This window comes from Apteryx mantelli, chromosome 7 (genome assembly GCF_036417845.1).
Source record: "Apteryx mantelli isolate bAptMan1 chromosome 7, bAptMan1.hap1, whole genome shotgun sequence".
Classification (NCBI taxonomy): domain Eukaryota; kingdom Metazoa; phylum Chordata; class Aves; order Apterygiformes; family Apterygidae; genus Apteryx; species Apteryx mantelli.
In genome coordinates, this window is record NC_089984.1 from 25,661,085 (window position 1) to 25,677,146 (window position 16,062).

At 40.3% G+C, this 16,062-nt stretch overlaps 1 protein-coding gene across 2 annotated transcripts in view; it reads left to right on the top strand.

The window, feature by feature from the left end:
• Window positions 1-5,536: 5,536 nt before the first annotated feature.
• Window positions 5,537-16,062, top strand: part of PCGF5 (polycomb group ring finger 5) — a 31,118-nt gene continuing 20,592 nt past the window's right edge. For both annotated transcript variants that reach the window (XM_013954301.2, XM_013954302.2), the window contains exon 1: window positions 5,537-5,894. In XM_013954301.2, coding sequence (XP_013809755.1) covers window positions 5,783-5,894 — 112 coding nt within the window. In that variant the 5' untranslated portion in view covers window positions 5,537-5,782. The remainder of the gene's footprint in view (window positions 5,895-16,062) is intronic.

Consider the following 16,062-nt stretch of genomic DNA (forward strand, 5'->3'; position numbering starts at 1 on the left):
CTATATCCATCACACCCATTTCTTAAATCTACAGCTGCTTTTAGCTGAATAGTTTGAATTCTGCTGTGATAGATTGGTATTTTTAAATTTGCAATACCCATGAGGACTGTAACCACAGTTCTTAAAACTCTGTAAACCGCAGGGAGGTATGTCAAGCAGGTCTGGAGATCTTCCCTCTCAGTATGTTTAATGGTCAGCTAATAATATGTTCAAAAATAGGGGTTTTCTTTCTCTTCAGCCTCTGCCTACAAGTGGCTAAGGTTAAATTGTCTCTTTCATGCTAGTGGCCGTTTCTATCCTAGTTCATTTCACAATTACAATTTGTTTTCTTGCTGTGACAGTCTCCTCCTCCTTGCACTGCTATAACCTTGTTCCTTACTTGTTTTCTGTGATTCTCTGACCAGGAAAAGACAGTGTGTGCTAATCTGTATTTTAGTGTGTCAAGAAAATATATAACAATATGTATCTGCCCATCTTGCCCTTAGTAGAATCACTAATTTGATTCCCTTTCCTCTACCAGCAGCCAATTATTAAAAAACCTGTAGGAGCTTACTTGAAGATTTCTCTTACTTTTTCAAAATTGGTCGAAATTAGTTCAACAATTTAGAAAGTTGGAGCAGTTTGTGACGCAATTTTGTCCTACTCTAAAAATATATCTTGAATGCATTTTTCTTGTTTACGTGTTTAATTGTCAATGGCATAATAACACAGAAGTGGGCGTTTTGGAACCTGCTTTGCTACTTAATTTTAGAATACAGAAAGAGAGTGAGCATAACGAAAGAAATGCTATCTGTATCACTGAAGTGCTATTATGTGCTAATATACAGCATCCAATAAAGAGTTTAGTAGGAATGGAAGAAAGCCCTCATGGTAGAAACACAAAACCCCGCTGCTGATCCTTTTCAAGAATAAGAGTTGGGGGTAAGAATGGTCTAATTCCTACCATTTCCTAGCAAATCTTCACACTGAGCATAGTAATTTTGTTTACATGGTAAACACTGTTACTACTCTTTGCCTAAAAAATAAAGAAATATGATGCATGATCCCAAGATAACGGTAAAGAGTGATAATGACAGCTAAAGTTAAATTAACTTTACTTTTTTACTAGTAAATTATTCATACACATGGAGAAAGCACAAGATGCAGCAAGGGTAATTCCAATTGGATGTAAGGAAAAAAGTTCACAGCGAGGATTGCCAAATGCTGAGACAGGTTGCCCAGAGAGGTTGCAGAATAGCCATCCTTAGAGATATTCCAACCTTGCTTGGACAAGGCCCTGAGCAATCAGATTTAACTTTGAAGTTGGCCCTGCTTTGAGCAGGGGTTGGGCTGGGTGGTGCCCAAAGGTCCCGTCCCACCTAAATCAGTGCATGAGTCTATTCGAGTGACTGTCCCATTGGGTAGGGAATGTAACACTGAAAATAGAAGATCCAAAAGAGGTTATACTTGATGTGTTTTCTTACCTGAGTAAATATGCCATAATTTCAAGCAAGTTCTCAAGATTTAGCAGCCACAACTGTCAGAATAAAATGGCATTTCCATCAGAATGTCTAAAGATTCAGTGTTCAGTAAAGATGAATGCTGTGGCTTTCCTCTAAATACCATTCAGATTGCTCCACACTACCTATTAAAAAATGTAGGGTTTTTTTTTATTAATTCTTTTTATTATTTCCCTGGTCCAGATGAGTCCCAGTAATTCTTCTTTCTACAAAATGCAAGTAGCTCTTAGGATAACTAGAGGATAGTTGGAGACTTGCCTAGAAATAGAATTCAGTGTGTCTCTGCAGGGATGTAGGGTTGTGCTCATGTGGATCAACTTCCAGAATTAGAATTACTTGCTTGTTGCAAATGTTACTGACAGCTTGGCTGTACTGACAAATATATTTTGGAATTTACCTGAGAACTGAAATAAAATATTGACATTATTTTAAAATGTTGCAGTTGCATTAGTGAGTAAAATTATTGAAATGCTTGGAGTTCACAAGTTCTTATGTGTCCCGGCTGTTCCTTTAAAAAGATACATTTTGTTCTTACCAAATGTGAAGAATTACTCTGTCTTATATTGGCATGATTCAGTAGTTTTTCAGGGATTTCAATAAACCACTTCTCTACTTTGATAATTCTTAGGAAGCAATCTTTATTTCTGTACGTTAGACTATCTCATATATGTAAGGATGGACTTAAAATAAAAAAAAAGTACTGTTAATGGACACTCCATTTCTGTGACAGCTGAGTACAATTCAGTCAAGTCAGATGTTTAAGAAACATGAAAAAATTAGAGCAGTTATATTTTTATCATTGAGTTGAGGGCTATAATCATCCTCTTTTTACACCACGTTTGCTGTTGGTAATACAGGATATATATATTTAGCACTAGCTGAATTTACTTAATTCTGTTTTTCTAATAAAAATGACTGCTTTGTTTGATTCAAACACGACATCTTTGCTAAAAAGAAGGATCTACTTTTTAACTGCAGTAAGTAGATGCACATGCTCACATAAGTTACTTGGTCCTGTATTTTTAAATACACCTGTTGTATCCAATGCTGAGAGTTAACTACCTTTGAAATTACAAGAAATTCATAAGCATTTGTTAATATAATTTGCTTCTTCATGATATGAAGTAGAAATAATGATTTAAAGATCTTTTACTACTTTCCTCAGATAAGAATAAAATGAAAGGTTTCTTTGGACTGCTTATTTGTTCTTTATGCTGTGGTCTTAAAAGGTGCTGAATGCCTCAACCTTCACCGTGTTCAGTGAGAATTAAAAGAGCATTCAGCATCTCAGAGAGAGCTTGGCGTCAGTTGGACCAAGCTTCTAAACTGGAGAGAGATAAGGCAAGAATTTTTTCATATACAGCCACTTACCTGGCATATGACTGGTGCTCCTTAGAAGAAAGGTTTTAGTATGACTTGTGGGAATCTGTACAAGTTGTGCGTGTGTGTAATTACCACAATTGCTGATCGATTATTATCATATGAGCTAAACAGTAAAATAATGCTGTAACTGTATGTATAATGTGCTTGAATAGAACATTGTATATCCGTTATTGTGTAAACACAAGCCTAGCTGATAAATTTGTTTAGAAAATATGTTTTTTTCAATAGGGAGATTTGATAAACTAAGTTCTGAAATCCTCAAATTGGAATCCAAATCTTACAAGTCTCAGTCATTTCGAAACAGCTGGGAAAGCGTGAGCAGTTGCTTGTTTTAAATGCATGTACATCAATGTAATAATGCAGTAGTCCATATCCAAGCAGGGCCGCTCTCACGCTCATTCTGAAAAATGTCAACTGCTGCAAAATTGACAAAATGTGACGACTAATTAAAATGTTCAGTTTGAGAAGTAAAATTTTAAGTTATATGAACAAGAATTTATCTTCACTATCCTAGAAATACATTTCATAAGCTGTGCTTTCATAGGAGTAACATTCATTAAAAAAAAATGCTACTTTTCAGTAGTGCAGTGCTTTCTGCAATTTCCACTTTCAAGTATGTGCATCCTCAGTGTCTTAATTCCATTTCAAACTTATTTAAAGAAAAAACTAACATCATAGTTTGTGAGGATGACAGATTTTCAAAATTAAAAAATTTCCCAAATGGAAATTGTTGGCTATCCACAATGTAAGAGAAACAGCTTTAGAAAACTGGGTCTTAGGCTTCTTCTTTTCACATCCCTAAAGAAAAGAATGATTGAAAGTATTAATATATTTTACATATTATTCTTTATATTTTACTCAATATTTAAATTGAGAATATTTTCCAGTACTGTATTTTTTTCATTATATATTTTATGTTGTGTCTTTTAGAATTCAGTATTCTCTAATGTAAACTTGGCAGAGTATGCTTTATGGTATAATAATGGCAAACGGTGGTTAACAGTGGAAGGCCAAAACCATCAAAATACAACTCTTTGTTAAACTATAGCACATGCTGCTGCTTCGCAGGGCTCTTAGCTTCATAAACTCTTGTTCATATTGTGGGATTGCACCTCAAGAAAATTGTATTAGGAAAAATTATACACATTCTGTTGAATTGTTGTATTTCAGATGTATCATGCATTCACCACTGAAGTGTAACTTTAATTACAGGAGTTTTTACTGCACCTGACTCAGCCCTGCAATTGAGTTGATGTCCATGGAGAGGTACTGGAGGGTAACTGCTCCAGAAGCAGGAACGGGTGGCAGGAGCCGGCTGCATTCGTCGCAGCCTGCTGCTGCTGCTGCTGCTGCAGCACGTAGCCGGGGTACCAGGGGGACGGGGCGGGAGGGCCGATGCAAAATGAGTATTCGAATACGGAACGGAAAAGCAAGGACCTGGCACAGTAATTGTTAATGTGCTGGTATTGCAGTTAATATAGGAAATGCCTCACCCTATTTGTTGTTGTTAAAGTAAGTTTAAGAGAAATTTTCTAGAAACAGTGCAACTAAAAAATACCATAAAGACAGCTTTAGTTTTATGAATAATTATTGTGTATTTTTATGAACAGGGGCGCACGAGAGAGAGCTCTCTCTGGCTAGCCCTGATCGGGGGAAGCACATGGATAACTGCTTATGGTGCTGGGGCCTAACTTGCTCTCGGGAGCTCAGGGGTAAGGGAAGGAGTGGGCAGGGGGCTGAACGGGAGCCTCGCAAGGGCAGGAGCGCAGCGCCGGGAGCGCGGCTCGCAGCGCCGGGCTCCTTGTTCGCAGCCGGCCCCGCGGCGGGGCGGCGCCCAGGGCCGCGCTCCCCGCTCCGGCGCTACCTGTCGCCGCCAGCTCCGCCGCCCCGCCCCGGCCTGCCCTGCCCGGCCGCCCGCCCGCCACCTCGCCCTCGGCCCGCTCCACCGCCCGCGCCGCTCTGCGGGCACCGGCCCCCGGCCGCGGCGCGGCGCAGCGCCCCGGAGCGGCGCAGCAGGGCTCGGCCGGGGAGCAGCGCCTGCGCGCCCGTCCCGCCCGCCCGCCCTGGGACCGGCCGCGGCGGCGAAGGAGGCAGGCAGGGAGGGAGGCAGGGCGGGCTGCGAGGGGCGGGAGGCGCTCGCCGTTTCCCTTTCTCTTTCGCTGGGCGCCCGCCCGACGCCGCGGGCTCCGCCAGGTAGGCGGGGGCGCCGCGCCGCGCCGCGGAGGGGGCGCCGCAGGTGCGCTGCGCTGCGCTGTGCTGCGCGGGGGGCGGAGTTGGGCCGGCGCGGGGAGAGCCGCGGCCGCGCTGCCCCGCCCGGGCCCGGAGCCTGCCGCGGGCGCGGGGCCGCCGCGGGGGCGGGGCGCGGCGGGGGCGGCCCCGGCTCCCTCCCGCGGGGCCCCGAGGCCTGCGGGCCCGCCGCGCCTCTGCGGGGCCCGGCCGGGCCGGGCGGCTCCGGCACCTGTCACCCGCGCGCCCGGCCCGCGGCGCCTGGCAACTTCTGCCCCGGGCGCCGGCGGCCTCGCGGGGGCAGGGACGCTGCCCGGAGCTCGGCTCCCCAGCGCCGGGCGCGCAGCTGCTGTGATATAAATAATAACCGGGTGCCTGCGCCAAGTTCATGGCGACACTTGACCACCCACTGGGGCAGAGTCGTCAGGATCGTTCTGCCAGGTTTACGCACCTCTCTCCTTCCACGTGTGTTACAGGTATGAAAATGACTCGCCGGACACAGGAGCGGGAGTTATGAGCCATGTCCCCGTGAGACATCCAGAATTTCGATCAAATGCCTGGAGAAGTCCAGTTGCACAGAGGAGCAGAGCAGCTCTTGTGAACCACAGGCGTCTACGCCTCTCGGATTTGCTACTCTGGCCCAGAGCACTCTGTCAGCATTTCCTACCCCACGAATGGCTACTCAGAGGAAGCACTTGGTGAAAGATTTCAATCCTCATATTACCTGCTATATCTGTAAAGGTTATCTTATCAAGCCAACTACAGTAACTGAGTGCCTCCATACATGTAAGTAGTACTTTGCAAAACATCTATCCTTTGTAAGTAATACTTCCTTGAAGTGTTGCATTTTTTAATTTGATCTCTGTACTGGTTTTTGTTTGCTTCTTAAGTGTTGCATGAAATGCTATGAAGTCTCCAGTGGGGTGTCCTAGTCACTAGTTGCTATTTGGGTCATCTTGAGAGCATGTCTACTCTGTTTAGCAGCATGCAGAGTGAAGATCCCCCTTTCCTTTCCTTTCCCCCAAGCTAGCGGTGGTTGTGCTGGCTTCAGAACCAAACATATATCCCTGTGCCCTGGCTGATCACAGGCAAGATCATTAGGTTGGGTGTGGTATTTTGATAATATAACCAGGCTGCTATTGAAACGTAGGCATATCTGTTGGCAGCATGCATTATGGATGCACCAGTTTGGTCAGTACTGGCGTACACGTCTCCGTATTGTATTACATTGCGTTCCATGGCACAGTGCATAGACGTGCTTGGAGGCTGGCAGAATATTTGTGTAAGGAGTAGATCTCTTTGAATGAGACTGACTCTGGAAAGACTATTCAGGTTGCCTTATGCTTATTTGCATTACAGTAATTATTCTATTTCTTCCAAAACATTCATGTGGATGATATTAAACATATGAATGGTCCTGTCAATTTCAGTGGGCCTACTTGCATGAGGTAAATTACTTATACACTTGAATTTTTCAGTTTGTTCATGAATAGAAAATGGTTTGTTCAGAACGTCTTGAGAATTTGGCATCTTTCCAAATAAAATTTGAATTCTCCTTAAAGAAGAGTAGCAAAACCATACATTTTCTGGTAGTTTAATACATTTTAGCAAGAGCCTTGTGTTAGCATTTCCTGACATTTTTGTGCAGTGTTGTTCTTGTGGTTGTTACTGTCTTTACTGCTAATTTTCAAATTATGGTGTTATGTCTCTGGTATATCAAGAGCATAGAGAATTAAAACATATCATTCCTACATGTTGTTCATAGTACAAATATATTATTGTTTAGCATTATAATAATATTATTTTTAACTTAGTTGTTTAAAAACTATTCTGAACTGAATTTTTTGAAGTCTTATATCAGCCAAGGGTTATAAAGTGTTTGGGGCTATTATTCTTCTGCTTTGGGTTATTTGGTAAAGGAATTTTTAAGTTTAGGAGGAGAGAAGTTGAGTAAAATGTTCTTATAACAACTTTAAATAAAATGGGAGAGAAATATATTAGTTATTATTAAATTATTTTTCATTTGGAAATGGAAAAGTTCCAGCATTAAAGTTAATTTTTTTATGATTGAAGCTGAATAAACCATAGTAACTTTTTTTTTTAATGGTTGGAGAGAAGCAAAAAGTTTGTCATCAAAAATCAGCTCAGACTTTGACTTATTTTTATTATGGTATCCTTCTGTCTAGATAATTCGTTTGTTTATTTACTTTTGCTCCCATTACAAAACAATAATGGCAGAGGGAACATTTTTTTCTCAACAGCATCTGTTTCTCTTGTTCACTTGTAGATTGTGGGCTTTTCGCTGAGGAGCCAGACAGCTCTGTTACTGCCTGGTTCCCAACTCTGCAACCAGCTTAGTGCAAGTGAAGTTTACTGAGCTTCTGTATAGCTGCAGAGGTCTCCCCACACAAAAACAGTCACATATTTGGTCATTAACTAGAAATGCAGGAAATCAGGTGACCTTTCTTTAAAGGCAAGTTTAGTTGCCAAAATATGAAGCTTATAATACGAGAAAGGAAAATGAGAAATTTCAGATGTTGTACTAGTAATTGCCATAATTCAAAAAAGTGTTGCACAAATGATCAAAATCTGCAGATGTTAACAGTTTAAGAAGCAGAATATATTCATTAGGTAATGCGAACACAATTTATTGCTCTGGAAGAGATGAAAAGTGTGTATTGATGTACATGATCTCTGGTGATCATAGAAGAGCTATTGCGATCAATAGTAAGCAAATCAATCAGTGGTTAATTTCATATTTTCTGTGTTTACTGAAAAAGTTTAGTAGTAAAGTTCTGCATTGAGAAATGTATACCTTTTTAATATGAGATGTTTCTGTTGAGGGTTTTGGAAATGTTGGACTGACAGCTGAAGCCCAATATTTACTGGGAAGAATAAGAGCAACTTAGGCTTCAGTAGTGCAAACTGTTTGTGCTATCTGTGTTTGAAGGGAAATGATTATAATACTATAAGAATAATGAATTCTTCTACACACTTAGTACTTCATTTTGGTTTTGCTCCTTTCAACAGAATGATTTTGCTTATGGACTGAGACCTCTTTTTCTAGTCTATTACACGGTTGTCAAAGATGTTTAAGAACTACTGGTTCAAGTGGGCTAGATGTGAGCTTGGGGGTATGTCCTGTTGTCTGTCTCCTGAGTCACTCCATTGTTTAGGACAGTGCAAACTTATAAAACTTGAAAAATAAACTTTCCTTAGGAACATTCTTTAGTGTCCTAAAATATATCAGACTGTTTATATGATCATAGAAATGTTGGCTGGAAGGGAGCTCTGGAGATTTTCTAGGCCAACCTCTTGTGTGAAACAGGTCTGTTGCCAACAGTAGACCAGGTCAGCCATGGTTCTATATAGCTGAGTCTTCAAAAATTCCAAGAATGGAGATTCCACAACCTCTCTGAATAACTATTTCCAGTGCTTCCCTATCTAGCTAGTGAATAAGTTTTTCTGGATGCCCTACCAAGCCGCAACTTGTGACCACTGCTGCTTGTTATACCATTTGCAACTACCAAGAAGAGTTTGGTTCTATCACTTCTGTAACAGCCTACACCATTTGAAGGGCAGTTATTAGATCACCTATTAGCCTCAATTGTGATTTGCTCTTGGTAAATCTCTGTTGATTATTCCTGATTACCTTGTTGTCCCTCACAATCAACTGGAAATCAATTCCAAGGGGGCATGATCTGCCATCTTTCCAGGGAGTTAGGGGAGGCTGTTTGGCTATAGTTCCCTGGGTCCTTCTTCTTGTCTTTCTTAAGTACAGGTATAACACTACCCTTTTCCAGTCATCAGGGACCTCCCATAACCACCATGATTTTTTATCAGTGACAGAAAGCAGCCTCAGATCTTCATCAGCTGGCTCCTTCAGCTTAGTGAATCCTGTCTGGGCTTACAGATTTGCATACATCCAGCTTCTTTAAGTAGACCCTAACCTGCTGTTTCCTGGGTGTTGGTTGTCCCTCTTCTTCCCAAATCATGCTGCTATGCATGGAGATTTGGGATCAGGCTCTGCCTGTGAAGACCAAGGCAAAAAAGACATTGAGGACTTAAGACCTTTCCATACAATCCATCCCTGAGTTGTCTCCCTCATTCATTAACAGACCCACATTTTCCCTGAACTACTTTAGTACTTCTTTAGCTACTAGCCTGCTTGTAGAATCTCCTTATATGCCTCATTAGTTTTAGCTCTGGTTGAGTTTTGGCCTTCCAGGTTTTGTCCCTAATTATACTTTGTTGCCCATCCTTGTTTCCACTTGAATATGCTCTGGTTTTGCATATTCATTATGAATCTTTTGTACCAAGAAGTTCTGTCAGAATCCCCCATACAATGGGCTGGTTTGCTCTTGAGGTCTAAATAAGTTTTCTTTTAAAAATCGGCCAGCTCTCCCCTTCCTACTGGCAATCTCCCTGGGAATTCTGACTAGCAGTTGCCTAACAAGCTGAAGCTCCATCTCCTGAAGTTCAGAGTCCTAACTGGTGTTTAGCTTTTTAGCCTTCCTCCATATGCTGAACTCAGTCATCTTGCAGTCACGACAAGGCAAGCTGCTGTCTGCGGCTGCATTCATCACCAGTTTTTCCCTGTTTATGAATAGCAGATCAGGTGGAGCGTTACCCCTAGTTGGCCTCTTTAGCATTTGCATTAGGAAATTGTCAACCAGTACAGTTTAGGAACTTCCTAGATTGCTTGCACAATGTGGTGTCCTCTTAATAAAAGTCATGAAGACCAAGGTCTATGATTGGGAGACTTTTGCTAGTTTGTTATAGAAAGCTGCAGGCACTTCATGTCTTGGTTGGATGGTCTGTAACAGGAACTCCCACCACTTGTCTGATTTCCTAGCTCATCTTGACTTAGAGGCTCTCAACAGATTCAGGTCTGGTTTTATACTGGAACTCGGTGCAGCCAATGAACTCCTTTTCATAAAGTGGCTCTCCATCCTCTTCTTCCCTGCCTGTACTTCCTAAATATCTTATACCCATCCATGACAGGGCTTTAGTGATGTGCACTACCCCACCAAGACTCTGTGGTTCCAATCATGTCATGGTCCTGTGACTATGCATAACTTTGTCATACTCCTTGTTTGTTGCCCAGGCTCCGTGGATGGTGTGCAGACACGCCAGGTTAACCTCAGAGTGCAAAAGTGAAAGTTTACCTTGTAGCCTTCCCCATTGCCTGCCATCTCCATTGCCCACCTTTTCCTTTTGCAGTATTTCCTCCCTTAGCTCTGAGCTTATGTCCCTGTCCCCTAATGATTCTGGTTTAAAGCCATGGCTTAAGGCTTGCGGTTTAAGTTACCATACCAGTCTGGAAGCCATTGAAGTATATAGACAACTTTTTTCCCGAGTGAACTCTTCAGTAGGCAGAAGAGCACATTCTGAGATAGTGCAGTAGACAGGATTGTAGATGCACAGTATGTTCTTTTGATCTGGGTGATCAAAAGCATCAGTTTTGCAAGAGTAATGAAAGGACTTGGCAATTTTTAGGGCTTTAATACCTCTTGGAGCTTTTTATGGTATTTGCTGCTTAGTTCTTTCATGTTGCTACCCCTCATACTGTTTCAAGCAAAATCATACAACTCTAATTGTGTCTAGGTGCTGCAGCAGTTGTTTAATGGTGTTCAGGACAACTGACTTCTTGGAGGTCTAGTCTGCTTACTACTTAGCCAATCAAATGAGGGTTGAAAAATAGAAATTAAATTGCCCTCTAGATCTGGAGTCTGTCCTTCCTTTGGAGGATATGCATCTGATCCATCTTTACAATAGCTCTACCATAGCATGGAAATTCAAGATAGGATCCAGGATAGGTCCTTGATCATCCGAGTAGGTACAGAGGTGTTAGAGGTGTAAATGAAATGTCTAACTAGGAATTTTAAACTATCTTGGGCCTTCTGAATAACACAGATAAGAGCGTTCTAGAGATAATCCTTTCAAATCATTGAGACAGAGCAACATCATCACCCAGTAATACAGTGTTTATTGATATAATCCTTAAAGTCACAATGATGGAAGACTTACCTTTCCCACAGTTTAGAGATGCCCATCCACATAGGAGAATGACCAGAGAGATGGAGTTTTCAATATAGAAGTGTAGTAATCTTGCAACCTGAATGTTTTTCAGATTTTGCTGTAAAGTCTAAAATCTGCTCTCACCGAGAGGTCCCAACTAAGCATAACTGCAGCAAAACTTTCTGCCCCAGACAGGCAACCTGAGCTGCTCCCATGCTCCTCTTCCCATGGAAGCTTCAGTAAATAGCTTCCAGCAGGTCTTAAAGGTCAACAGATCCATCTTATTTTGAAATAGAAGATTTCAAACCGTAGTCGTTTTTGATCATCACATACTACCATTTAATCTGTCTTAATAGAAGGGAGCCAAGTTGGACTGTGCCTGGTGATTGTAATTAACAGTGGAGTAGTCTCACATGTAGGGGTTTTTTTCAGAAAGGTATCTAAGTATATCGAAGTTTTTTGTCCTGTTTCTATGCAGAGACTTTTCCTAAAAGTAAGTGCTTTTAAAATAGGTTTAAAGTCTTGGAAAAGCTTCTCTGGTAGTAGGTTAATAACTTCATCAAACATACCAAAAGACTTGTTACATCTCTGTGCCATCACCAAGATGGGTTTGATGTTCCACTAGCCATGCATATCTTGTGTTCCCTCCTTCCCTCGCTGGTTCAAGGAGTGATTTATTTTGACTCTGAGAGAGGAGGTCCTTGGAAGAATTTAGAGGCTAATCGAGCTATTAAGGCTCATCCAGAGGGTCATAGTACAACCAGGAAGTGTGGGTCCTCATTTCGTTGGTGTATGTGGCACAAACCTCAAAATTCCGCAAACTGTACATGCCCTGATTAAGCTGTTTTCTTTCAGTTTTTTTCTTTTAATCTGTGATCTACAATGAAGCAAGTAAAACCATATCATTTTATTAATGTATACCGTAAGTGTTAAAAGGTTTTTAATTTATTTCCTGAAGTGATGAATTAAATATATCTGTAATTCAATTTTGTTTAAAGATTCTCTTTTTTCCCTACCCTTTTCACCCAATACTTTGACTCCATCCCATTCTCTGAAACTTCAAAGTGATAGTCTTTGGAAAATGTTCTCCTATATGCCTCTTATATTGAGAATAACTCAGGAAGATTATACCTGTCATATATGAAAATACTGGTTGTTGATCCCCTCCTACTAAAAGTATCATGGATCATTATTCTTGAGTGCTAGAATTTCTGTGTATGTTTGACTTTTGTGTTGCTGTCAGTACATCACATGTGCCTTTTTGACAGACAAATCCTAATGGCAGCATAGCCTTACATGAGAAAAAGCAGAAGTTGTTTTAGATTACTTCAGTATTGATCTACGATTTTCATTTTTTTTTCCTTCATGGTGTAAGATAACCTCATGCTTTGACTTACCTGCACAAAGACTTGGTCCAAATCTGTATGTTTGTGGGGGCAGGGAATGCATCCATATAGAAGATTATTCCTAAGATTCCTAGCTTTTTATGATGTTTTGTCTGTATGTGTTCTACTCATAGATCTCTCTTTCACTGGAGATTAAAATCTTCATCAATCATTAGTCTCTTTCTTGGACCCCCATGGCTTGCACAGGTGCCCTCTTCTCTCAGAAAAGGTCCAAAGAGAGCACGTAGATATATTGAGACTGAGGACTTTGGTTCCTTTCCACAGATTGGTTTATATTATAAATAGTTCTTTAATTTACATTTAAGTGGATTTAGCAGACTTTATGTTTAGCAATATTTAGTATTGCTACTAAACATTGTTAAGCTTGGGAGGTTTGGGGAGCCAATCATCTGGCTTTAAACAAGCTTGTTAATTCTCTCTCCTGTGGCATAGTTCTTCTGAACAATAATTGTTCCAAGTTCTTTCTGGGTATGAAGGAAAGCCATAGCTCGGATAGATCCCTTTTGTGTATAGTTTGTAAAACAAACAAAAAGCTTAGGAAAGCCAAGTTTAGGTTATCTTTGCAAGGCAGATCAATGCGTCCTGCTTCAAGGTAGTCAGAACAGATCAGTGTTGTCTCATCATAGACTTCAAGAAATTCTGTGACATGAATGGAGCAGAGATCTCAAGGGCGGGTAAAGAAACTCTCCTCAAAGAATTTCAGACATAGCTTTCTAAAAGCACAGGGGAGTGTGGTCTGAAGGAGGCCAGTATGGGATTCTAATTGCTTACAAGAAAAAAAAAAAAAACAAAAAACACTCTCTGGTATTGCTATGAAGCCACTGGTAATCTTGCTGAAGAATTTTTGTGTCAGTGCTCTCAGAGTCTCTGTTGCTATAATTTCCAGAATAAGAGAAGGTTCACTATACAGCCTGTCAGTTTGAAAATGAAAACTGTCAGAATTCTGAGTGTTGGCCAATACTGGTGATGTTTGTACCATTTTTTACAAATTTCTTATTCTTTATCAATCCTTCAAAATTTGCATCAGATTAGAAAAAGTGAATCCAAAGAGATGCTGCTGCTTCTACCAGACTGGAGGCTTACCAAAAAAAAAAAAAAAAAAAAAAATTAAAACCAACCGCTTCATTTATCAGAGGGGTTAGTAGAAGAGGAACTCCGTCTTACTTTCTGGTCTGTATTGAAATAGAGTTATGCCTAAGCTCAATTTCTGTGATGTCAAGTTAGAAAAGGTCTAGAATAACCCAAACCCTTATGTTACTTACCTCAGTGGCTTTCAGCTGGACTTCCATATGGCCATTATTTATGACTGTGTATTTATGACTTTATGATTTCATCGTCATAGTAGTTGCTATGACTTTTTTCACACCCTTTAAATTAATATTCTTCAACTAATGGAATTTCTGAGATAACAGATGATTCTTAACCCTGTGGTTCTCATCAGTATTGTCATCACCCACCAATAATCTGTTCAGTTTCTCCTGACAGAGGTAATGTATCATCTCCATCTTCAGCACAGTGTGGAAACCAGGATTATGAGATGTCAGACGTTGCAGTTGAAGAGATCATTTGACAATAGTGAGTTCCACAGATCCCCTGAGTTATAAAGAAGCATGAACAGAACATGATTATTTTGGTTCTCATTGAAGTCATCCAGGAAATGCTTATTCTAAGACTTTTATTTCAGACTTTTAGCTCTAACACCTTTGTTTCTATCTCTGATTTCTGATTTAATAGGTTAATAATCTTTAGATCTTTAATCGACTTCACCCAGACCTAATATCTCTACACTTAATAGCTTTAATGCTTTCTGCTTCAATAATATAGAAGAATCATGCTCCAGAAATGTCCTGATTTTTTGATTAATAGGAAGAAAGGATCTTTTCTATCAATGAACAGGGAAATTTTAATTTTCAACAGTGTTAATTGCTGCCATTCACTGCAATATTTCCTTTTCTAGACCATCTTCTTTCTCTAAAAATCTCTGAGTTGCATAAAATAAATGTAGATGCACCATCTTGTGTTTAAAATACTTACATTTTTTACAGAGTTTACAATAGGTATTGCTATCAATTAAAGAGCCTCCTCCATCATGGTTTTGTGCCATATTATCAAAAGATACTCCTGTTTTGATCTTTGTATCGTGTTCAGAGTAGGATCTTTTTATGATTGGTCATTTTTCATTTCTCTAGAAGATAAATGAATGACTTGATACAAGGACTACTTTATACACTATTTCAGAGGGAAAAGCTCACTTGATTCTAGCTTTCTCATGAACATTATATCAGAATTTCATATTAATTAATGTTAATAGTGTATGTTCCAAAATTCAGATGACATGGTAAGTTCCTAATTTGTCTCGATAGTCTTCTGGATTACTCATAGTATCAAAGAAGGAAAGGTACTCTAATTACTGTTTAAAGATGAGCAAGAAAAATTTGGGGGAATATTACATTTTGTTGTTTGGCTAGCTTATCAAACTCCATCTGTGCTGATTGTAACTACCCGAATGGTGCTGGTGGCTGCTTGTAAGTAATTCAGGTTTGGATGCTTGCAGGGCTTCTATTTTTTCATCAGTACATGTTTTCACTGAGCGTTGTGTCTTTTCCAAATGTCTGACGTTGGGACAGTGGTGCTGCTCCTTCGCCGGTGACTCTGATACCGCTTGTGATGCTTCCTCATCTCAGTGGCTCAAGCATGCACCCAGGCATCTAGCTACAGGCGAGAGGGCTTTTCTAATTACTGTGTGCTACTATATGACACCTCTGCCTCTCCAGGCCTGTGCATCTGAAATGAGGATACACTCTGTTACCTTTGGATATGCTGGAGGTTGTGATTAGGAGTCAGGATTTTTATTTAAAGGAAGTGCAGCAGAGCAGATTCATGACACTTTTTGGTGAGGAATGTCTTGTTTTTATCTATTTACTTTACAGTCATACAAAGCTTAAGCCGTTTTAAGATAAAGTGCAGATAAAAAGTTTTAATCACAGTATCCAAAGCAAACAATGCAATTAAAAATGCCTATAAAAGACCTGGGTAAAGAAATGACCAAAAAAAAACAAAAAAAACCCACCCTCTATTTAATCTTGGCATGGCTAGTTGAAATAAGAAATGTCTAACTCTTATCCAGCCAGTGCACTAATATAAGAAAAAGAAAATGGTGATTGATATTCTTGGAGGGCTGGTTTTGTATATATTTTACAATCTGTTCCTCTTCTCTATTATATTGTTCTTTATATGTGGCTGGGTTTTGATTAGTGGAGGAACTAAAGGATGTCTTCAATTGCTCCTTGCACTTTGTATCTCAGGTGGGTGACAGAAGTAAAGATAGTTCAGATACTTAGGGGAACTGGGATACCTGAGGAAGGGAGCTGCTGATCAGCTAAAGAATTCTACTTTATGATATTTGCCCCTGGTTGAACAAGTGTAGATAATACATCTTAAAAAAAATCTTTCACCTAAGAATTTTCATGTCTTTTCATTTTCAAAGATCACTTTGATTTTTTTTTTCAGTTGTAATGGAGATTCTT